Raw genomic sequence first — 26,086 nt, 5'->3', positions numbered from 1 at the left:
TACCAAGTCCAAGAGGACAGTGAAAATTCTCCCTGCCCCCAAATCTCTTCCCCACTCACCACCAGACCTTGGCTTGGAATGTCTTTCAGCATCATCCCCTATGAGCTCAAGAGCAAAGGTGAGGGGCGTTATCTCAGAAATAAAACAGTTTCTCAAAATATTAAAAAAAAAAAAAAAGTAGTTTCTAGATTCACAGAGATTTTGAGCTAGAAAATATCTTAGTGAACATTCGGTTCCTGCTTCATCCCAATACATACATTTTACAGATATGATATTTGGGTCCTCCTGGCAATAAGTGACTGGCCCGAGATCACAAAGCAAACGAATGACATAAAAATGCTGGGTTTCAACTCTCTCTCTAGAGGTCTTTTTTACACTACTGAGCACTGCCAGTAAGTACTCAGCAGGGGTAAGAGAAGGACCTGGTATACTTCACTGGAGGATGAGTTCTAGTACTAGGGGCACCATGAGGACTGAATGGGTCACAGACTGAAGGTCTAGGGAGCGAGGCGCTCTGGATTTGGGCCTAGACTCAGAAGTTTTCTGTTTTGCCTAATACTGGCATACACGACAAGCAAAGTTGCATGCCATTAATATACCATCATACGGTAGCCTGCTCTTCTACTGAGAGTTAATCTGCAGGTAAACCATATTCCCAGTGAAATACGATGTCTATTCTACTCAAATACAGAATTGTGTCCTGATACCGGCTTAATAATAGGGGGTTTATCGTTCATTTTCAAGGCACAAGCACACTGGACGTTTTTATCAGTCACCTGTGTGTTCAGACATCATTCTGGGTCTCATGAGGGGTAGCTGTTACCCTGCTGTGGAGCTGCACCATTTCGATTTTGCATCAAGCTAATGTGCGTCCCTGGAAACCATACTAAACAGAACAAGAAGTAAATATTCTCTATCCCTTAAAATTGACCTCAAGTGACCTAAAGTAGTTTTCAAAACTTCCATTTCATTTGGAAGGGAATCTGTCTCTTTGAAAATACTATTATTGATCCTTAATTTTTCTCAGTGATTTTTGGGGTTTAGTTGGCCTTCAAATACCTTTGAAATTCCTTTGGATGGGATCCCAAACTATAGTGGTTTTTTTCCCCTAATAATTACAAGCTATGAGGTTTTCATTTGATTATGAATTTAATTTTTGAGGATGTCTTCATAGTATCTTACGCTACCTCCTGACATTTAGTGTTGTTGGGATTTGCTGGAGAAGTACAATAAAAAATGACAATATCAAACATCATTAAATATGGGTCAAGACAAAGCAATCATATTGTTTATCATTTGATTGTAATAGAAGAATTCAATTCGCTTATGTCACCACAACGAATATGTGATTCCAATCGTTTAAAAGCTAAAACCCTTAGCAGATAGAGAACAACTGAAAAAAAATCCTCACTTCACGAGAAAACCCTGGATATTAACCAGTTTACTGAACTGGATGAACAGTAATATATATAATGCGCTAACATTTCTTAACAAAAAGATTTTTGTAAACAGGCTGCTTCCACAAATACTTTATGAGCCATCGTTAACTTTCAGAGATGTTGTTTTAGGTTGGAAACCTTGGTGATCTATCTCACAAAGCACGGCTGGAATGAAGAAACCCCTGAAATTGCTAAATGAGAAGACCTGAAAAGGGTCCTGGGAAGTCATGACCCTTTAAAGGTGTTGGTTTACAGAGTGTGAAGTAGGCAATTCACCAGCTATACCCAGGAAGCAGCACAGCAAGTGCCCATCACTAGGAATCAGAGAACAGGTCATTCTGAAGGGTGGTTGGAACCACCGCAGGCCCACAATGAGTGTGGTCTAACTTCTGTGATAGGGAAAAACTCCTCCATTTGCAATACGGTTCACGATTTCAATAGAAGATTATTCAAATGAAAAGCAATTCATTACCGTCTCTTTTGGTGTTTTGGGACCATTTTTAGGGCTCCGACAACAAGGACAGATTCACTAAGGGCTAGGATCAAAATCTCAGGTGTAAAATCTTCAGCAAAGGCTGGAGATTCAGGGCCCTCTGAGGGGCTCCCTGGCCTTCGGGTGTGGACGTGGAGAGCTGACTGGCCAGCTGCTACCTTGTTAGAGAGAGAGGAACGTGGCTCTGTCACTTTTCCTCTGAGGCTCACAAAACACAGAAGCTTATTTTAGCTTCAAGGGCTAAACAAGAGATTGCAGGGTGAGAACAATGAGTGGGATGTCAAGATTTTTAGGGTTGTTTTTTTCCTGTTATTATCAACAATCTATTTTCTTAACAATGTCACTTAACTTTTCTCTGCTTCATTTTTTCCCTATAATGGATATGCTCAGTTTAACTTCCAAGTTCCAAAAGAGTTAATGGTGGCAAGATGTGTTGATAAATATTTTTAAAGCTCTTTGACTTCCTTAGAAAGAAAGCAGGCTTGTGAAAAAATTCCCTGAGAAAATATTTAGAGATTCAGTAAGACTGAGTCAAGAAATCTCTAAATTATGAGCCCTTAAAAGTAGCTTTTTAAGGTAAAACATATTAGCGTACTGTGTGTGTGTGTGTGTGTTTGTGTAGATATATTACGTGCATACCGTTTCTCTGATTACAAAGTAAACAGCAAAAATAACTGAATTTTGGAATTTCAGGTCTCAATGTTTAGTGAGATATAGATGCTACAATTAAACCACTTCCCTTCATTTGTAGAATTTGTCTCCGACTCCACTTTGAATGACACTCTCATACATCTGTTCTGCAGGAGTAGTAGCAAGACCTGTTTGAAGTTTAAATCCATGACACCCTTTGTAGAACAGTGGCAACCTGATCAAAACACTGATCGAGCAGAAATGCTTTTGTGTTCTGATCAACAGGGCCCAATTCAGTCTCTCTCTAAGGAGAACGCGCACACACACACACACTCTCCCTATATTCAGGGCCGAGGTTTTCCTTCTACCCCCAACTAATAAAATCAGGAGGCTGCAATGAGGCGAGCGGCACGCAGTTTGATGTCCTCAGCAGGATACGGGGAGTCAGAAGTGGCGCTGTAAATCCAGAGCGGGGCTTCAACACCGTGTTAAGTGTGGCCCGACTCTCAGAGATTTCCCTTTGATGCAAGTTCAGTATATTAATGGGAAAAGCATTCACTTTTATTTGTCTGTACTGTCTGCGACAGCAAGGCTGCCTCATTTAGCCTGGGCCAACATGAAAATACACAGAAAAGCAATCTGCTGCTAATTAGCACAGCTCCCTTTCATTTACTAGCTAGTAATTGGAAGGGGTTAAGAAAGTGTAACTTATCAGATCACGTGAGTGTATTTGCTTGTGCGGACGGCAAGCCTCCCCCGAATTTCCCTATGAACTCTGAGGCAGTAATCCTTCCTCGACATCCACTTGATCTGAAAGGCGATACTGACACGGGTGAGGTGCACACACTTTGTTAGGTTTGAGAGGGAGGTTTCCTAAGACCCCCGAATGGGGTGTTAATCAATCTATTAGAGCCTTACCTTTCTTTAGATATGTTTTTACTCTCCCGTTTCCAGATCGTCTTGAAGTCACTGCAGAACTCATACCACACCATAAACACGTAGTTGGGTGTGATCTCCTTCTCACCAGACTTTGGCTTCATCCCAAAATATCCTACTGTTGTTTCAAAACTGCAAATGTAGAGAAAAAAACAGTGAGGTAGAGGGTGAGAGGCTGTCAACGCTAATACCCATTAGGGGAGGAGAGGGGACACCGGGAGAGTTTCTCCCACACACTTCACTTCTCTTTAGCACAGAAGCCCAGGCTTGAGTCACTGTGGCTCAGTAAGACCTACGTGTTCAAGCCAATTATCTAAGAAATTTAACATGATTGGGGATACTCCTGGGCACATCTTATCTGTATAAAACCAGCATGTATAATTCCAGGGTGTATGTAGGTAAAACTTTTGGGGTTTGTTCTTCATCTCAAATCCATGTCATTTACCTGCTCTTTGTGTTATGTTGAATGATCACATGGAACGCTAATGACATGTTGGTTCTGTATCACCAGCAGTGGACAGTTCGAGAGCCCACGGGGAATCATCAATCTGTTGAGGGCTTCACAGAAAATCAAGAGACTGTTCTATCCTTATTCTGGCATCTGCTGGCTTCATAATCTTGGGTCAATCATTCAACACTGGGCTCTCAGTTTTTTCAAGGGTAAAATAAGAGACGTAGACCAAATGATATTTAAGAAAGCTACATTTTAAAGCTGGATGTGATACAGGAATACAAACCATCAATGTACAAAAATACATATAATTGAGGATATAGCAAGGATTGGAGGAAAAACCATTTTTGATCTTAAAAAATGATCTTTAACCCAGTCAGAAAAGAACCCAGGTTTTACAAGGGTGATTCCCAGATATCACTAAGAACCTCCTGACCTACCCCTTGGAGGTTCATTCCCAGATGACTACCCAGGCCTCCCAAGCAGCCCTTCTTGGAGGCACTAGCTTTGCAGCAATTTATAGCTCTGCCCTCATTCCTTCTCCCCACCCACTCCAAGCCCCACAAGCTCATTTGCCATGAGCAGGAACACTTAAATAAACGGGCCCCTTTTCTAGGGTGTTGGAAACTAATCAAAGCAGGAATGGCTGGCCAGGTTTATTACTCAACGCTCTATCATCTGTTCAGACACAGCGTTGGTTTTTTTTTTGTGGCCATCCTGAATACTGAGTTTCTAATGGAACGCTATTCAATGGCGATTGTAAAACCCTGAAGCCCCATTACTGTTATGGAGCATACTTTCAACTCAGTCTCAGTTACTGGGCACTATGTATCTCATAAGATTTTATCACATTTCACAGATGAACTGTTAATTGATTCCATGGCTATGATTAGGTGAGATCCAAGCTGGAGCTGCAGCTCTGAGTCCCATAAATTCTTTGTGCTTCTGTAAATAATAAATCTGTTTTTAATGCAAATTAAAACTACTGGTCAGGGAATTTTGGCTCCCAGTTATTAAAAGACTAGAAGTGCATAGGTGGAGAAAGGCAGTAATTGCCGTAATTTCTTGAGGGACTTCTCTTATAATTCCAAACACACATATTTTGGAGCAAAACCAGAAAGTAGCAATGTCCACTTTTGCCCAGGCATGACTCCTAATTCTGTGGCAGTCAAAACGCTGAATATACTTTTTATTTCATTCAAAATGAAAATTACATTGATTGTAGCATGGAAATTCGTAAGCAGAGAGTTCTGTAACTAAAGGAACAGGCCATGAATTTCTTATGGAGTCATGGGCCTTTAGAACTGGAAGGGATGGACCTGTCAGTCTGTCCAATGTTCCCATCTTACAGCTGAGAAAACAGAGACCCAGAAAGATGGAATGACCTTATTCATCGGCAGAGTTGGGTCCCCTGATTCTCCGTGAAATGCTTTTTCTGCTCTACCCACCCCCTGTTGTTCATACTCACTGACCCAGGCATTTAAGAAATAAAAGAGTCATGTTTTGGTCTGTTTCCACGTTAGACACCGTTGCCACCTAAGTCATACGTAATGTGTGTGACCCCCAGCAAAGTACATCATTATTCTTGTCTCTTCATTATGTTTACCTTCAACACAGAAACATATTTACTTGTGCAATGAATAGAGAAGAGAAAGTCTTCACTTTTAGTTTTCAGAGGAGCAAATTATCTTCCTATTTTCCAGGATGACATAGTGAAGAGCACAGAAACTCCGCTCACTGTACTTCAACGCCAGCAGTTCCAGCGTTATTTGGAATGTAGACTGTGAGACCAAGATGTTGCAAGGATGGTACGGTTTCAGAGAATGACAGAATTGTTTGGTGGGTTATCACAGAGCTTGAGAAAAGCATGTCATCATCCTGTGGGCCACACTTTTCCCAACTCTGAATTGAACGATGTACCCTTCACCACCTCTCCCCCAGGGGATCTGGGAGGCCCTGCTTGCTAAACCTCAAAGAGTATGAAACCTAAAGGAAATAGTGAATTTCAGCATTTTTCCCCCCTATGTGTTTAAGTGAACCTCTTCAGGAGAACCGAAGCAAACAGAGTTGCAGAGGATGGCCTGGCTTTGGCACTCTGCAACTTTAACAAAGTCACTCTGAGGATGTGTGTCTTATTGGATTTCCCTTTGTTCCAGGAAAAGCCAAAAGCTAGAATATGAACCTACAACTATCTGATAAGGTCTAGACTACGTTCCTCCCCACCCACCCAGTCCCGCTCCAAACACAACTCTCTTCCTTTCAGGTTTAATTTTGATTCACAGAAGACTGATTATTGAAAACCGTCTGAAATTTGGGCATGAAAACGGCCGTTATTTGACAACAATATTAGAATTTTCTCCAAGAGACAAAGGGGCAATCGTGCTGTTTGAAATTTCTGTTTCTCAGCAGATAACTAAAATAGCTTTCAACATTGAAAAGATTTATTTCTCATCATACGTTGTGTTCTATAAAACTTTTCTGCTTCACTCTCAACTGTTCCCTGACTCCTTTTCTCTCTGCTGTAATTCCTTGTCTGATTTCTATCTTTTCGATTCAGCTAAACATTTTGAGAGTTCAGCCAATGATTATATCAAAGAGCCCACGGCAAAGGGAACGGTTTTACTTTTGCAGTGTTGAGATGCCAGGGCGGAACATATCCGCTTATTGCCCCTCATGCATGCCTTTAGAAACTGCTGAGGAAAAGCAAATATTCCTTAGCCTCAGAGTAAATTGTTTCTCTTGAGAATACAACATAAGAATTTCCTAAATCTCACTCGAATGTTGCAACACTGACCACCAACCTCCTTCAAGACTGTAACCAAACAACTGTGGTTTCTACGTTAAAGATGGGATCTAACATATTTCATGTATGACAAGAAAGCTAGACTACCTTCACCACAAAGTCACGGAAAACGCTGACAACCGAAATTTATGACCCCCCTCAGCATAGCTAATGCACAGCACCAACTTCGGCCCCTCTCACACGGGCCCCCTTTTCCTGAAGCCAGAATCCTGAAGAAGAATTAGAAATTTGACATCCACCTTAGAAAGTGAAATTCTGCTTGGCCTGATACCCATGTGTTGATGGTCCTTTTCATGCCTATGGGATACGTCTATAACACAGACACACCAGCTTGACACACCGACGAAGGGAAGCTTACTACGGGGATAATATAAGCTCTACAGGGGATAAGGCCAATAAAGGGGCACAACCTAAAAATCTATAAACAGAATCATGTGATTGTCTTGGTTGTCAAAGATTATCATGCAGAGATGATAGTCATGACCAAGAACATGTCTGCCCTTAGAAAGATGCAAGATTTGCCCTCGCCTTGCTTCCTTCTGCCTATTTATTCTATTGGCACTTACAGCGGGAAGCAGGGCAAGATGTCAGTGTCTGTCAAGGCAGAACAGAGCACTGACTATAGGCTTTCAGTACTCTCGGAGATTGTGGTGAGACGGGAGGAAAAACGTCCATTTCTAGAACTTGTTCACCTGCACTGAATGAAATCCCCTCCTCACACATTCGTAAAGCTCATTTTCCCTTATCTACTGTTTCCTGTCCTTATCTCTTATTTAATTTTCTCGTACTTGTAGAACGGGTCCCAGCAAAATTTATCTCAGTTCTCAGCCCTGAATATGAGAAAGCCTCCGTGTATGCCCCCCTCACCTTTCTAAGAGGGAGGGAGAGCCAAGCTGACTAACCTGGCCAACTGAAAAAAAAGGAAGACCCCCATGAGGGATCACAGCCAATGATTACTGGGCTCTACCAGGTGAGGTGGGTGGTTCCGCTTGGGTGTCTGTGAAGAGAGGGAAGAACACAGAAGAGGCCTGAGGTAGGTGGGAGGGGGAATAGAAGACCTCTGGGGTCTCTTCCCCTTTTCTGTGCACATAGAGAGGGAAGTCCCTTCTCCCCATTTGTCCCTTGTTCACAATATCCTCCATGATGGTTTAATCTAGTTGTAACACTAAGAAGGATCCCACTGTTCCCAGCGTCCGTGAAGTGTCTAGGTGCAGAGTAGTGGAGGAGAGGCAAACAGATGCAAATGGTGTCCTGACTCCTGAGGCAGGTGAGTCACTTCCGGATGATTCCCTGCTTCTTGAGGAAAACTATTGCCAAGTCCTATTCCTGGAGCTTTCACTCTAGCTCTCCCTAGACTCTTATTGCTGCTGGATGCAGAGTCTTAGCAGATGGGGTCAAAAGAATGGCTAGTCATTCATTTTGCTAAGTGAGGTGAGCCAATCATAAAAGGGAAACCTTCTGTATGATTCTGCTTACATGAGGTACCTTAGAGCAGTCAGAGTCACAGAGACAGAAAGTAGAATGGTGGTTGCCAGGGGCTGAAGAAAGGAGAGAACGGGGGAGTTATGGTTTAATGAGTACAGAGTTTGCCTTCAGAGAAGAAGAAAAAGTGCTGGAGATGGTTGGTGTTGACGGTTCTTGATAATAACAAAAGAATGGCTAGGCAAAGAAAGACCTGGGGCCAGTTCAGAGCTGCTTACCTTTTCTGTGCATTCTCCAAGTGACTTTCTTCCACTGTATGCTCTTTTTTGGCTGTGAAAGAAATAATTATGGTTAAAACAGTATTTTCTTCCAGCATATCCTTTGTGTAATCTTCTAACTTTGATTATACCCATTCATTATCAAAATAAATCCGAATTCAGGGGTTGGAAGGCCCTACCACGTGTCCTGGCAATTGTACTCAATTCGCTACATCCACTACCACGGCTTTCTTGATAACAGCTATAGCTAATGGTGGCCATATAATTCATGGTTCTCTCTGGGATAGTTTTGAAAGGGGGGAATATTACTAATTACTCTGGGCCAAGGCTTAAATTGTAACATTCCTGGCCAGACTGGATCACGTGGTCAGCCTAGCTATAGCTGGTCTCTTTGGGAGCCTTGGCATGTGCTCAGCACTCCCCCTTTCCCCACAACAACCACTACCACAAAATAAACCCAGTACCACCTGCAGTAGTTCTGCTCAGATTCAAAGGAATTCACTGTAATCCTTGCATACTCTGTCTCTACACCCATGGTCTAGGGAAGCCTATGGTCTCTTTTCTGAGAATGTTTTTAAATGCACTGAAAAAATACTTAAAGTTACTAAGGAAATCAACGATGCTGAGGTAGAATTCTGAATTGACAGATTAAGAACCCACACTCCGTAGGGACCACAGGGAAACCGGGAGGTTTCATTTGGGGGTGGTTCTTTTACATATTCTTCTCTCTGATCAGAAAATAAACATTGGGGTGCATGTGTCTTTTTGAATTATGGTTTTCTCTGGGTATATGCCCAGTAGTGGGATTGCTGGGTCGTATGGTAGTTCTATTTTTACTTTTTTAAGGAACCTCCATACTGTTCTTCATAGTGGTTGTATCAATTTACCATTCCCACCAACAGTGCAAGAGGGTTCCCTTTATTTAATATTTGTAGATTTTTTGATGATGGCCATCCTGAGCAGTGTGAGGTGATACTTCATTGTAGTTTTGATTTCCATTTTTCTAATAATTAGTGATGTTGAGCCTCTTTTCATGTGTTTGTTGGCCACCTGTATGTCTTCTTTGGAGAAATGTCTATTTAGGTCCTCCACCCATTTTTTGATTGGGTTATTTGCTTTTTTTTTTGCGGTACGCGGGCCTCTCACTGCTGCGGCCTCTCCCGCTGTGGAGCACAGGCTCTGAATGCACAGGCCCAGCGGCTATGGCCCACGGGCCCAGCCGCTCCGCGGCACGTGGGATCCTCCCAGACCGGGGTGTGAACCCGTGTCCCCTGCATCAGCAGGCGGACTGTCAACCACTGCGCCACAAGGGAAGCCCCTATTTGCTTTTTTGATATTGAGCTGCATGAGCTATTTCATCAACAGAGGAATGGATAAAGAATATGTGGTACATATATATAATGGAATAGTACTCAGCCACTAAAGGGAACGAAATTGGGTCATTTGTAGAGACGTGGATGGACTGTCATGCAGAGTGAAGTAAGTCAGAGAGAGAAAGTAAGTCAGAAGTAAGTCAGAAAGAGAAAAACAAATATCGTATACTAATGCATATGTGTGGAATCTAAAAAAGTTGTATAGGTGATCTCATTTGCAAAGCAGAAATAGAGACACAGATGTAGAGATACGGATACCAAGGGGGAAGGTGGGGTGGAATGAATTGGGAGATGGGGATTGACATATGTACACTATTGATACTATGTATAAAATAGGTAAGGTAACTAATGAGAACCTACTGTATAGCACAGGGAACTCTACTCAGTGTACTGTGGTGACCTATATGGGAAGGAAATCCAAAAAAGGGGATACATGTATACGTATAGCTGATTTACTTTGCTGTACAGTATAAACTAACAGAACATTGTAAAGCAACTATACACCAATAATAAAAAAAAGATAATACTGTCATATATGATAATACAACTCTTACACGAGACATCTTAAAAATGTCTAGAAAAATCATCAAGTCATAATCTCTATGAGCCTTAAGATTCCTTTCATTTAGATAACCCATGCTCTTGGGTTGGAAGAATTAATATCATTAAAATGGCCATACTACCCAAAGCAATCTACAGATTTAATGTGACCCCTATCAAACTACCCATGACATTTTTCACAGAATTAGAATAAACAATCCTAATATTTCTATGGAATCATAAAAGACCCAAAATTGCCAAAGTAATCCTGAGGAAAAAGAAAAAAGCAAGAGGCATAACCCTCCCAGACTTCAGACAATACTACGAAGCTACAGTAATCCAAACAGCATAGTATTGGCACAAAAACAGACATATAGATCAATGAAAAAGAATAGAGAGTCCAGAAATAAACCCACACACCTATGGTCAAATAGTCTTTGACAAAGGAGACAAGGATATACAATGGGAAGAAGTCTCTTCAGCAAGTGGTCCAGCAAGCTGGACAGCCACATGCAAATCAATGAACTTAGAACACACCCTCATACTATAAACAAAAATAAACTCAAAATGGCTTAAAGACTTAAATATAAGACATGATACCATAAAACTCCTAGAAGAGAACATAGGCAAAACATTCCCTGACATAAATCGTACCAATGTTTTCTTAGGTCAGTCTCCCAAGGCAATAGAAATAAAAGCAAAAATGAACAAATGGGACCAAGTCAAACTTACAAGCTTTTGCAAAGTGAAGGAAACCATAAACAAAATGAAAAGACAACCTACAGAATGGGAGAAAATACTTGCAAAAGATGTGATCAACAAGGGCTTAATTTCCAAAATATACAAACAGCTCATACAACTCAACAACAAAAAAACAAGTAACCTAATCGAAAAATGGGCAGAAGACCTAAGACATTTCTCCAAAGAAGACATACAGCTGGCCAACAGGCACATAAAAGATAAAAACTACAATGAAATCAAAGATTAAAACTACCTCACACCAGTCAGAATGGCCATCACTAAAAAGTATACAAATAACAAATGCTAGAGAGGGTGTGGATAAAAGGGAACCCTCCTACACTGTTGGTGGGAATGTAAGTTGGAGCAGCTATTATGAAAAACAGTATGGACGTTCCTCAAAAAACTAAAAATAGAGTTGCCATATGATCCAGCAATCCCACTCCTGGGCATATATATCTGGACAAAACTATAATTCAAAAAGATACATGCAACCCCAATGTTCACTGCAGCACTATTCACAGTAGCCAGCACATGGAAACAACCTAAATATCCATCAACAGATGAATGGATAAAGAAGGTATGGTACATATATACAGTGGAATATTACTCAGCCATAAAAAGGAATGAAATGATGCCATTTGCAGCAACATGGATGGACCTAGAGATTATCATACTAAGTGAAGTAAGACAGAAAGAGAAAGACAAACACCATATGATATCACATGTGGAATCTAAAATATGACACAAATGAACTTATCTATGAAACAGAAACAGACTCACCGACATAGAGAACAGACATGTGGTTGCCAAGGGGGAAGGGGTATGGAGGAGGCATGGAAGGGGAGTTTGGGATTAGCAGATGCAAACTAGTATATATTTAATGGATAAATAACAAGGTCCTCCTATATAGCACACGGAACTATATTCAATATCCGGTGATAAACGTAATGGAAAAGAATATTAAAAAATAAAAAAGAATGTAGGGGAAAAAGCCTGGACCTGTCTAAGAGACAAGAGACCATTGTTTCGGGGTGCGCGAGGAGAGGGGATTCAGAGCACTGTCTAAACGCGCTCCAGAGATGAGCACAAGCCACGGTTATCAGCGTGGACACTGGAGACGGGCATGAAATGCTAAGGCTGCTGATGCAGCCACCAAGAAGCCTGTGTGCAAGCACAGGTCACCACCCACACCTCCCCTCCCGGGAGCCTGAGCAGCCCGCCACTGCCAGGGTCCCGGGATCCAGGGACAACTTCCCCGGGAGAACACACAGCGCCCCTCAGGCTGTTGCAACGTCGTGTTGGCCTCTGCCGCCGCAGGCTGGCCCTGCATTCTATACCCCTCCCTTCCCCCCGCCTGAGTGAGCCAGAGTCCCCTAGTCAGCTGCTACTTTAACCCCGTCCTGTCTGAGCGAAGAACAGACGCCCTCAGGCGACCTACCCGCAAAGGCGGGGCCAAATCCAAAGAGGAACCCCAGGAGCTGTGCGAAAAAAGAGAAAGGTAAAACTCTCCCATCAGCCTCAGGAGCAGCATATTAAGTCTCCACAATCAGCTTGATGTACCCTGCATCTGTGGAATACCTGAATAGACAACGAATCATCCCAAATTGAGGTGGTGAATATTGGGAGCAACGATATATATATATTTTTCCTTTTTCTCTTTTTGTGAGTGTGTATGTGTATGCTTCTTTGTGTCATTTTGTCGGTATAGCTTTGCTTTTACCATTTGTCCTAGGGTTCTGTCTATCCGGGTTTTTTTTAGTATAGTCTTTATCACTTGTTATCATTGGTGGATTTGTTTTTTGGTTTGGTTGCTCTCCTCTTTCTTTTTTTTAATTACTTTAAAAAATTTTAATATGTTTAATAATTATTTTTTATTTTAATAACTTTATTTTTCCTTCCTCCCTTCCTCCCTCCCTCCCTCCCTCCCTTCCTTCCTTTCTTTTTTCTCCCTTTTCCTCTGAGCCGTGTGGTTTACAGGGTCTTGGTGCTCCGGCCAGGTGTCAGGCCTGTCCATCTGAGGTGGGAGAGCCGAGTTCAGGACATTGGTCCACCAGATATCTCCCGGCTCCACGTAATATCAAACAGTGAAAACTCTCCCAGAGATCTCCATCTCAATGCTAAGACCCAGCTCCACTCAACGACCAGCAAGCTACAGTGCTGGACACCCTATGCCAAACAACTAGCAAGACAGGAACACAACCCCACCCATTAGCAGAGAGGCTGCCTAAAATCATAATGAAGTCACAGCCCTGCCCACCAGAAAGACAAGATCCAGACTCATCCACCAGAACACAGGTACTAGTCCCCTCCACCAGGAAGCCTACACAACCCACTGAACCAACCTTACCCACTGGGAGCAGACACCAAAAACAATGGGAACGACGAACCTGCAGCCTGCAAAAAGGAGACCCCAAACACAGTAAGTTAAGCAAAATGAGAGGACAGAGAACACAGGGCAGATGAAGAAGAAAGGTAAAAACCCACTGGACCAAACAAATGAAGAGGAAATAGGCAGTCTGCCTGAAAAAGAATTCACAGTAATGATAGTAAAAATGATCCAAAATCTTGGAAATAGAATGGAGAAAATACAAGAAACGTTTAACAAGGGCCTAGAAGCATGAAAGAGCAAACAAACAATGCTGAACAACACAATAAATGAAATTAAAAATTCTCTAGAAGGAATCAATAGCAGAATAACTGAGGCAGAAGAACGGATAAGTGACCTGGAAGATAAAATAGTGGAAATAACTACTACAGAGCAGAATAAAGAAAAAAGAACGAAAAGAATTGAGGACAGTCTCAGAGACCTCTGGGACAACATTAAACACACTAACATTTGAATTATCAGGGTCCCAGAAGAAGAAGAGAAAAAGAAAGGGACTGAGAAAATATTTGAAGAGATTACAGTTGAAAACTTCCCTAATATGGGAAAGGAAATAGTTAATCAAGTCCAGGAAGCGCAGAGAGTCCCACCCATACAGGATAAATCCAAGAAGAAACACGCCAAGACACATATTAATCAAATTATCAAAAATTAAATACAAAGAAACCATATTAAAAACAGCAAGGGAAAAACAACAAATAACATACATGGGAATCCCCATAAGGTTAACAGATGATCTTTCAGCAGAAACTCTGCAAGCCAGAAGGGAGTGGCAGGACGTATTTAAAGTGATGAAAGGGGAAAACCTACAATCAAGATTACTCTACCCAGCAAGGATCTCATTCAGATTTGATGGAGAAATTAAAACCTTTACAGACAAGCAAAAGCTAAGAGAATTCAGCACCACCAAACCAGCTTTACAACAAATGCTAAAGTAACTCCTCTAGGCAGGAAACAAAAGAGAAGGAAAAGACCTATAATAACAAACCCAAAACAATTAAGAAAATGGTAATGGGAACATAGATATCAATAATTACCTTAAATGTAAATGGATTAAATGCTCCAACCAAAAGACATAGACTGGCTGAATGGATATAAAAACAAGACCCATATATATGCTGTCTACAAGAGACCCACTTCAGACCTAGGGACACATACAGACTGAAAGTGAGGGGATGGAAAAAGATATTCCATGCAAATGGAAATCAAAAGAAAGCTGGAGTAGCAGTTCTTCTATCAGATAAAACAGACTTTAGGGCTTCCCTGGTGGCGCAGTGGTTGAGAGTCTGCCTGCCGATGCAGGGGACACGGGTTCGTGCCCCAGTCCGAGAAGATCCCACATGCTGTGGAACAGCTGGGCCCGTGAGCCATGGCCGCTGAGCCTGTGCGTCCGGAGCCTGCGCTCCACAACGGGAGAGGCCAAACAGTGAGAGGCCCGCGTACCGCAAAAAAAAAAAAAAAAAAGACTTTAAAATAAAGACTATTACAAGAGACAAATAAGGACACTATATAATGATCAAGGGATCAGTCCAAGAAGAAGATATAACAATTGTAAATATTTATGCACCCAACATAGGAGCACCTCAATATATAAGGCAAATACTAACAGCCATAAACGAGGGAATCGACAGTAACACAATCATAGTAGGGGACTTTAACACCCCACTTTCACCAATGGACAGACCATCCAAAATGAAAATAAATAAGGAAACACAAGCTTTAAGTGATGTGTTAAACAAGATGGACTTAATTGATATTTACAGGACATTCCATCCAAAACCGACAGAATACACTTTCTTCTCAAGTGCTCATGGAACATTCTCCAGGATAAATCATATCTTGGGTCACAAATCAAGCCTTGGTAAATTTAAGAAAATTTGAAATTGTATCAAGAATTTTTTTTTGACCACAATGCTATGAGACTAGATATCAATTACAGGAAAAAAATCTGTAAAAAATACAAACACATGGAGGCTAAACAGTACATTACTAAATAACCAAGAGATCACTGAAGAAATCAAAAAATACCTAGAGACAAATGACAATGAAAACACGACAACCCAAAACCTATGGGATGCAGCAAAAGCAGTTCTAAGATGGAAGTTTATAGCAATACAATCCTACCTCAAGAAACAAGAAACATCTCAAATAAACAACTTAACCTTACACCTAAAGCAATTAGAGAAAGAAGAACAAAAACCCCCCAAACTTCACGGAAGGAAAGAAATCATAAAGATCAGATCAGAAATAAATGAAAAAGCAATGAAGGAAATAATAGCAAAGATCAATAAAATTAAAAGTTGGTTCTTAGAGAAGATAAACAAAATTGATAAACCATTAGCCAGACTTATCAAGAAAAAAAGGGAGAAGACTCAAATCAACAGAATTAGAAATGAAAAAGGAGCAGTAACAACTGACACTGCAGAAATACAAAGGATCATGAGAGGTTACTATAAGCAGCTATATGCCAATAAAATGGACAGCCTGGAAGAAATGGAAAAATTCTTAGAAAAGCACAACCTTCTGAGACTGAACCAGGAAGAAGTAGAAAATATAAACAGACCAATCACAAGCACTGAAATTGAGACTGCAATTAAAAATCTTCCAACAAGCAAAAGCCCAGGACCAGATGGCTTCACAGGCAAATTCTATCAAACATTTAGAGAAGAGCTAACACCTATCCTTCTCAAACTCTTCCAAAATATAGCAGAGGGAGGAACACTCCCAAACTCATTCTACGAGGCCACCATCACCCTGATACCAAAACCAGAGAAGGATATCACAAGGAAAGAAAACTACAGGCCAATATCACTGATGAACATAGATGCAAAAATCCTCAACAAAATACTAGGAAAAAGAATCCAACAGCACATTAAAAGGATCATACACCAGGATCAAGTGGGGTTTATCACAGAAATGCAATGATACTTCAATATATGCAAATCAATCAATGTGATACACCATATTAACAAACTGAAGGGTAAAAACCATATGATCACATCTCAACAGATGCAGGAAAAGCTTTCGACAAAATTCAACACCCACTGTGATAAAAAAAAAAAAAACCCTCCAGAAAGTAGGCATAGAGGGAACTTACCTCAACATAATAAAGGTCATATATGACAAACCCACAGCCAACATCATTTTCAATGGTGGAAAACTGAAACCATTTCCACTAAGATCAGGAACAAGACAAGGTTGCCCACTCTCACCAATATTATTCCACATAGTTTTGGAAGTTTTAGCCATAGCAATCAGAGAAGAAAAAGAAATAAAAAGAATCAAAATCAGAAAAGAAAAAGTAAAACTGTCACTGTTTGCAGATGACATGATACTATACATAGATAACCCTAAAGATGTCACCAGAAAACTAGTAGAGTTAATAAATGAATTTGGTACAGTAGCAGGATCCAAAATTAGCTGAACATAGCAGAACATATAGCAGTAAACTATAAGACACTGATGAAAGAAATTAAAGATGATACAAACAGGTGGAGAGCTATACTGTGTTCTTGGATTGGAAGAATCAACACTGTGAAAATGACTATACTACCCAAAGCAATCTACAGATTCAGTGCAATCCCTATGAAACTACCAATGGCATTTTTCACAGAACTAGAACAAAAAATTTGTATGGAAACACAAAAGACCTTGAATAGCCAAAACAATCTTGATAAAGAAAAACAGAGCTGGAGAAATCAGGCTCCCTGACTTCAGACTATACTACAAAGCTACTACAAGGTAATCAAAGCAGTATGGTAGCGGCATAAAAACAGAAATATAGATCAATGGAACAGGATAGAAAGCCCAGAGATAAACCCACACACATATGGTCACCTTATTTTTGATAAAGGAGGCAAGCATATACCTTGAAGAAAAGACAGCCTGTTCCATAAGTGGTGCTGGGAAAACTGGACAGCTATATGTAAAAGAATGAAATTAGAACACTCCCTAACAACATACACAAAAATAAACTAAAAATGGATTAAAGACGTAAACGTAAGGCCAGACACTATAAAACTCTTAGAGGAAAACATAGGCAGAGCACTGTATGACATAAATCACAGCAAGATCCTTTTTGATCCACCTCCTAGAGAAATGGAAATGAAAACAAAAATAAACAAATGGGACCTAATGAAACTTAAAGGCTTTTGCACACCAAAGAAACCATAAACAAGATGAAAAGACAACCCTCAGAATGAAAGAAAATATTCGCAAATGAAGCAACTGACAAAGGATTAATCTCCAAAATTTACAAGCAGCTCATGCAGCTCAATATCAAAAAAAAAAATCAAACAACCCAATCCAAAAATGGGCAGAAGATCTAAATAGACACTTCTCCAAAGAAGATATACAGATTGCCAACAAACACATGAAAGGATGCTCAACATCAAAATCATTAGAGAAATGCAAATCAAAAGTAAAATGAGGTATCACCTCACACCACTCAGAATGGCCATCGTCAAATATCTACGAACAATGAATGCTGGAGAAGGTGTGGAGAAAAGGGAACCCTGTTGGGAAGGTAAACTGATACAGCCACTATGGAGAAGAGTATGGAGGTTCCTTAAAAAAACTAAAAATAGAACTACCATACAACCCAGCTATCTCACTCTTTGGCATATACCCTGAGAAAACCATAATTCAAAAAGAGTCATGTACCACAATGTTCATTGCAGCTCTATTTACATTAGCCAGGACATGGAAGCAACCTAAGTGTCCATCGACAGATGAATGGATAAAGAAGATGTGGCACACATATACAACGGAATTGTACTCGGCCATAAAAAGAAACAAAATTGAGTTATTTGTAGTGAGGTGGATGGATCTAGAGTCTGTCATACAGAGTGAAATAAGTCAGAAAGAGAAAAACAAATACCGTATGCTAACACATATATATGGAATCTAAAAAAAAAAAAAGAAAAAACTCGTTATGAAGAACCTAGGGGCAGGACAGGAATAAAGACACAGATGTAGAGAATGGACTTGAGGACACGGGGAAGGGCAAGGGGAAGCTGGGACGAAGTGAGAGTGGCATGGACTTATATATACTACTAAATGTAAAACAGATAGCTAGTGGGAAGCAGCTGCATAGCACTGGGAGATCAGCTCGGTGCTTTGTGACCACCTAGAGCAGTGGGGTAGAGAGGGTGGGAGGGAGACGCAAGAGGGAAGAGATATGGGTATATATGTATATGTATAGCTGATTCACTTTGTTATAAAGCAGAAACTAACACACCATTGTAAAGCAATTATACTCCAATAAAGATATTTTTTAAAATGTATACATATGTATAATTGAATCACTTTGCTGTAGAGGAGGAGAAAATAACACAACATAGTAAATCAACTATACTTCAATTAAAAAAAAGATGCCTTTCATTATAGCTACAATGATGCAAAATGAATGGGAAAAGAAAATCAATTGTATCTAGGGCCTATGTTGTGATACTTCATGAAAGGTATTAAAGGATTTTAAAATATCACTGTTTAATTAAGCCTAACTCTGCCATGTGCTACCTGTGTGACTAGGCAAGTCACTCATGATCAACTGTGTAGTTACGGCCTCATCTGTCCTCTTAGCATATCCACAGAGACTACCATCATACAGCTGGTATAAAGATTACGTGAGACAATACATGTAAAGCCCTTAGCACCTAAGACACGCTCAATAAATGACGTGACAGGTATTACTGGCACCTCATCATCATTCCCTTTATTACTGATGATAAAATGTAAATTCTGTCAAGTTACTCTCCTGCTCAGAACAGCTTGCCATCTCTCTTGACATAAGCTCTGAAGTCTTCACAGTGGCCCCGAGGCCCTGCCAGTCTACCCCCTGGCTCCTCTGTGACATCTCCTCCTCCTTCCCATGTTCATTCCTTTCCAGTCCGGCTGGCCAGCGGGCTGATGGAGCGCACTGAGCACGTGCACTGGGGATCTTTGCACTTGCCTCTCCTCCTCCCTGGGGCCCCCTGCCCACAGTCTCTGCATGACTGGGCCCCTCACTCCATTAGGTCTCAGCTCAAACATCACCTTCTCTGATCCTGCTAAATTAAAGACCGTCCCTTGCCATGTATCCTCCCCACCCTTTTCCCTATAGTCTCTGTCTACTTGACAGACTAGGCAGTTACTCATTTGTGTATTATACGACATTGAATGGAAGCTTCAAGAGAGCAGCCACTTCACCTGGCCTGTTTTCTTTTGTGCCTTAAACATGGAAAAGTGTCCACATATTAAATAAATTATTTTAGCTAAAAATGTATATATTGGACAATGGTTGCTTAAACAGAGAGATACTAAGTTTCCTAAACATAAAACTTTATATTCAGAATATGAACACAGGCTAAAGAAGAATGTCAGGCTAAAGTTGTATAGTATTATCTCTAAGTCCAGTAAATTTCAACAAAAATATTTTTTTATATTAAAATGATGCTTGGATAACAACATCCTTCTCGGTAAAGTCATAGTCATTGCTATCTTTTGTGCTATGATTCCCCCCTATCCTCCTAGCAGGAATCTCTAGAATTAGTCGGGTTCTTAGTCAATCAGATACAGAGAAGTGACTTACGTCTCTCATAGGCTACCAAGTTCCCCCAAATGTGAAACAAGCTACTGGTTTGTTCTTATCCAGTGATTATTAATTATGCACATGGCCAAACAAGGGGGAAAATTCCTTTAAGGCATGAGTGATCTTCCCGGAGCACAGCTGTTGTTCTCCGTCACCAGGTGTTTCTAACTGGCTACTTCCACTTTGTGCTAAGCAGACTGTGGTCAACCTGTCATTGCATATAAATTTAGTGACGAGAAATACCCTCTCCAAACTGAATTAAGATGAGATTAAGATTGTGCAATAGCTCTATGAATATGGTTATTTGGAAAAAAACAGCATCCGAATGTAAAAGGAGGTATTACTAAGAGGCAATGCATTCTGCAGAACCTCTGAGGGTTTGGGGGACAAGAGCCTTCAGGAAAAGGAGAAGAACCTAGAGATCTCAAGTCGTCCTAAGCCGAGGGCCTATGTACAGACAGAAAAGGCAGTCACCTCCCTGGTGTGACCTTGACTCTCTACCAGCCTAAAATATTTCTCCTGCCACAATGTGTGAAATTTCCAACCATGTCATTATACATTTTAAGTCCTCAAAACGCTCTGAGCAAAACAAAAAAGACATTACCTAGAAGGAAAATGTTTAAAGACTGGAGTCACAAACTCAAGTTCCAACATCACCAACAAATAAGGTAACTGTAGGCCAAGTGTAAGAATCTTATCATTCCAAAATTCTATCTCTAACTCTTCAATACTGGAACTGACACAATCCCAGTGCAGGGAAGCCACCAGGGAGTGGGAGAGAAATGGGAAGGCCATGCCCCATTTAAGGGAGGGAAGGCACTAGCCACTGCTACCCGATCTTCCACCTTTTTCAGAGAAGCTAGGTTTTTTGTTTTTTTTAACATATATATATATATATATATATATATATATATATATATAAAATTTATTTATTTAGCTGCATCGGGTCTTAGCTGCAGCATGCGGGATCTTCATTGCAGCATGCGGGATCTTTTCATTGCGGTGCATGGGCTTCTCTCTAGTTGTGGTGTGCGGGTTCAGTAGTTGCAGCGCGTGGGGTTGCCCCGCAGCATGCAGGATCTTAGTTCCCCAACCAGTGATCGAACCCTTGTCCCTGGCATTGGAAGGTGGATTCTTAACCACTAGACCACCAGGGAAGTCCCACAGAAGCTAGGATATTTTAAACGTATGTTCCCAACTTTAGAAAGATGTTTCAAACAGTCTGTAGGAGAAAGATCCCATTCCCACTGGCCATATCTGGCTCTGAAAGCTCTAGTAGCTACAGACATCATGACATAGGTGGGTCTGTTCTTTCATTCCACGTGCCAGACCCTGTTTTAGGTGCGTGGGATCCCCAGTGAAGAAAGCAGACAAACGCCCCTGTAGGACGTTCATTCTAGGGGAAGACAGACAATTAAACCTGCGAGAATAAGATGCAGTATAAGTAATTTTCAATGATGGGTCTTAGATGGAAACCGTCCTTACGCTACAAATATGACGAGTCGTAGCCCTGAGTCCATGTGTGGAGTTTCCTTAGTTTTCTATGCAACAATCCCATGGATAGAGTATATACGTGCTTCTTTTTCAGTTTAGATTTGGTGCTAGGTGTGGGGTAGGGGGTTGGGTAGGCTTCTAGAAGAGTAAGTTTGGAGGTGTTGTCAGATACTGACACAGCACTAGGGGAGATGGAGAAATAACAGGCATCCCCGACCTTGCTTTTCTCTCCTTTCTTTCTCAAGAAGCTGTTTCATTGTCTGCGACAAATTATTTTTCAAATCAGGGGAATAAAAGAGCTGCTTAGAATGTTGATAGTCTCACAGTTTAAGGCAATAAGAAAAACAAACCAGAGTACTAAAATGAGATGTTTCGCTTAACATCAATTCTGTTTTCTCAAGTTCTTTATCGAGTCTAGGTATACACTGTGATGATGGTGATTTACTGGAGGGGCCAGCAGAGAGTGGAATGGTAAGTTTGCTTGGTGACCTACCTACAGCACACTATAATTTCCCTGTCACTGACAGAACTGTGTTGCTTTTCTTACATTTTAATTTTCTCTGTTAAAGAACAATATTTATTTCTCACAATTCTGCGTTGCAGGGAGAAAGCAACACAGCTTCTTTAGAAGGTGTTTTTTGTTTAAGAGATATTTATGTGGATTGTACGTAATGCAGCCTTTACTGAATAAAGGTCATTTGCTTTTGTGTAAATCTTTAATGCCTTGGCATTTTGTTTCCTGGTTCATTTGATGGCCACTGTCTCATTAGTTATCATAGAATTGCCCCACTATAACAATTCTGAAATTCATTAAGTGCTGTGGCCTACCAAGTGAAGCAGAAATGGTCCTTTCTATTCAATGGTTGTGGCCCCAAAGAATGCAAATCAGAACTCAAGAGACTTAAAGGCCGAGTTTTAAGCCCAGCTCTGCCACTTAAACGTCATGGACAAGTTGCTAGTGTCCTGTGTTTCAGTTTCCTCCTCTGGAAAATAATGATAACACCTACCTCCCACATAGTTATGAGGGCTACATGAAAAGGGCACAGTGCTTGGGTGAATCAGAATCATTGCAGTCAGATCTTTGACGGTTCCTTGTCATGTAGAGGCTGCTGGGGATTCAAGCTTCCAGTGGGAGGGCTGCTTTGGCCAAGTTAAATACAAGTATAGTAGAGTGGACAGAGCTTGCATTTTGTGGCAGGTGGACCTGAGTTGAATTTCTGCTCTGCCACTTATTAACTGAAAGACTGTGGGGAAGTCACTTAACTGCACTGAGCCTTGTCCATAAAATTGGAATGATAAGATTTATCTTACAAGGTGGCTGTAACTATTGGACATAAAGAACATGAGAGAGGAACACAGTGACAAACACATGCCAGGCACCCACGGATGACTGCTATTTATCACTGATTGGCTGGAAGCAAATGCTAGTAGCCACCGCTCCAGCTCTCTGACTTCGGGATGAATAATACAGAATTTCAAGCAAAATGCTCTTTTCTTAAGAATGTCAACCACCATTCTCAGTAGACGATAATTCTCCCTGTGATCATTTTCATGTCAGACCAGGTGTCCTCTGCTCAAAACCTCACTGTTTTCCCATTTTACTCACCTAAAGCTGATGTCCTTACCCTAAAGCTTTTTCACAGGAGGGTGTTCCCTATATCTGACCTAAAGTTATTTTATTTGTTCTTTCAGCTCATTTTGTTTTATTTACTCCTCAGGAGAAAAAGAGAGAAACTGGTTGATAAGTCTGCACATACTGGGAGTTAAGGGGGTAGGTGTGATGGGAAAGGTACTTATGATTATTCTCACTTTTTTTTTTTTTTTTTGGCTGTGTTGGGTCTTCGTTGCTGCAAGTGGGCTTTCTCTAGTTGTGGCGAGCAGGGGCTACTCTTCGTTGTGGTGCGCGGGTTTCTCCTTGCGGTGGCTTCTCTTGTTGCGGAGCACAGGCTCTAGGCGCTCGGGCTTCAGTAGTTGTGGCACACGGGCAATAGCGTGCAGGCTCAGCAGTTGTGGCGCACAGCCTTAGTTGCTCCGAGGCATGTGGGATCTTCCCGGACCAGGGCTCGAACCCGTGTCCCCTGCGCTGGCAGGTGGATTCTTAACCACTGCGCCACCAGGGGAGTCCCCTCACCTAATTCTTTTCACACTTAATGATCACAGGTTATGCAATCTTTGATCTGATTAACTGAGTTACTTCTCCAATGCTAAAGGAAAGATAATGATAGGGGTCTGTTTTAACAAGGTAAGTTTTCTGAGAGCAAAGATTCCTTAAGTTCTAGGCTCCATATAGTGACCTGCAGCAGGTTCCCTGCTTGCACAATATATCCAGTTCTCTGCATTGCTACCAGATTGCCAGTTTAAAAGGCAAACTGCATTATGCCACTGCTCTGCTTAGTGTGTTCACTTGGCTCCTCCCCTCCACGTCTTCTGGGATGCACTTAACTCACAAGGTACAGTAAGCCCTCCACAACCTGGCTCCTGCTGCTCCCACTAGGTGCCCCATGCTCCTGTGATGTGGGACTCCTCGCCATTCCCAGCATTCCTCCTACTTTCTTGTGCCTTTATCGTTTGGCATACTGCTTCCTCTGCTGTTTAAAAATTTTTAAGTTTTTATTGAAGTATACTTGATGTGCAATATTGTGTAAGTTACAGGTGTACAATACAGTGATTCACAATTTTTAAAGGTTATACTCTTTATAGTTGTTATAAAATATTGGCTATATTCCTTGTGTTGTACAATACATCCTTGTAGCTTATTTTATACATAAGAGCCTGTACTTTTTTTTTTTTTTTTTTTTTTTTTGTGGTACGCGGGCCTCTCACTACTGTGGCCTCTCCCGTTGCGGAGCACAGGCTCCGGACGCGCAGGCTCAGCGGCCATGGCTCATGGGCCCAGCCACTCTGTGGCATGTGGGATCTTCCCGGACTGGGGCATGAACCCGCGTCCCCTGAATCGGACTCTCAACCACTGCGCCACCAGGGAAGCCTGAGTCTGTACTTCTTAATCCCCTACCCCTATCAAGCCCCTCCCCCGCTTCCCTCTCCCCATTGGTAACCACTAGTTTGTATCTGTGAATCTGTTCCTTTTTGCGTTATATTCATTAGTTTGCTGTATTTTTTAGATTCCACATATAAGTGATAACATAGAGTATTTGTCTTTCTCTGTCTGCCTTACTTCACTAAGCATAATACCCTCCCAAGTCCATCCACGTTGATGCACATGGCAAAATTTCATTCATTTTTTATGGCTGACTAGTATTCCATTGTATATACATACCACATCTTCTTTATCCATTTATTTGTTGATGGACACTTAGGTTGCTTCCATATCTTGGCAATTATAAATAATGCTGCTGTGAACACTGGGATGCATGCATCTTTTCAAATTAGTGTTTTTGATTTTTTCTGGATATATAGCCAGGAGTGGAATTGCTGGGTCATATGGTAGTTCTATATTTAGTTTTTTGAGAAACCTCCATACTGTTTTCCACAGTGGCTGCACCAATTTACATTTCCACCAACAGTGTAGGAGGGTTCCCTTTTCTCCACATCCTCGCCAACGTTTGTTATTTGTGGCCTTTTTGACAATAGCCATTCTGACACATGTGAGGTGATATCTCACTGTTTTTTTTTCTTTTTTTTTTTAAGATTTTCTTTTCTTTCTTTCTTTTTTTTTTTTTTGATGTGGACCATTTTTAAAGTTTTTATTGAATTTGTTACAGTATTGCTTCTGTTTTTTTTATGTTTTGGTTTTTTGGCCCTGAGCCATGTGGGATCTTAGCTCCCTGACCAGGGATTGAATCCACACCCCCTGCACTGGAAGGTGAAGTCTTAACCACTGGACCACCAGGGAAGTCCCCTCATTGTGGTTTGGATTTGCATTTCTCTGATGATTAGCAATGCCGGGCATCTTTTCATGTGCCTGTTGGCCATCTGCAGGTACTCTGTGGAAAAATGTCTATTCAGGTCTTCTGCCCATTTTTCAATTGGGTTGTTTGTTTTCTTAATGTTGAGCTGTATGAGCTGTTTATATATTTTGGATATTAACTCCTTATTGGTCATATCACTTGCAAATATTTTCTCCCATTCAGTAAGCTGCCTTTTCTTTTTTGTTGATGGTTTCCTTTGCTATGCAAAAGCTTTTAAGTTTAATTAGGTCCTATTTGTTTATTTTTGCTTTTATTTCCTTTGCTTTGACATATGATTTATGTCAGAGTATTCTACCTACATTTTCCTCTAGGAGTTTTATGGTTTCTGGTCTTACATTTAGGTCTTTAATTCATTTTGAGTTTATTTTTTAATATGGTGAGAGAAAATGTTCTAATTTCACTCTTTTACATGTAGTTATTAGAAAGAGAAATTAAGGAAACAATCCCATTTACAATCACATCAAAAAGAATAAAATACCTAGGAATAAACCTACTCAAAGGTGTAAAAGATCAGTTCTTAGAAAACTGTAAGACACTGATGAAAGAAACTGAAGATGATACCAACAGATGGGGAAAGATATACCACGTTCTTGGACTGAAAGA

General features: G+C 41.0%; 1 protein-coding gene across 3 annotated transcripts in view; it reads right to left on the bottom strand.

Annotated features, from left to right (window-relative positions):
- Positions 1-26,086, bottom strand: part of FMN1 (formin 1) — a gene marked incomplete at both ends in the record, with an annotated part of 397,602 nt that overhangs the window by 21,355 nt on the left and 350,161 nt on the right. For all 3 annotated transcript variants that reach the window (XM_082646837.1, XM_082646838.1, XM_082646839.1), the window contains 2 exons: positions 3,481-3,630; positions 8,453-8,504. In XM_082646837.1, the coding sequence (XP_082502963.1) occupies positions 3,481-3,630; positions 8,453-8,504 (202 nt within the window). The remainder of the gene's footprint in view (positions 1-3,480; positions 3,631-8,452; positions 8,505-26,086) is intronic.

Source organism: Grampus griseus (assembly GCF_964374135.1).
Source record: "Grampus griseus genome assembly, chromosome: 2".
In the NCBI taxonomy this organism is placed as follows: domain Eukaryota; kingdom Metazoa; phylum Chordata; class Mammalia; order Artiodactyla; family Delphinidae; genus Grampus; species Grampus griseus.
Note: the sequence above shows the minus strand (reverse complement) of the source record. Positions and strands in the feature narration are given on the sequence as shown.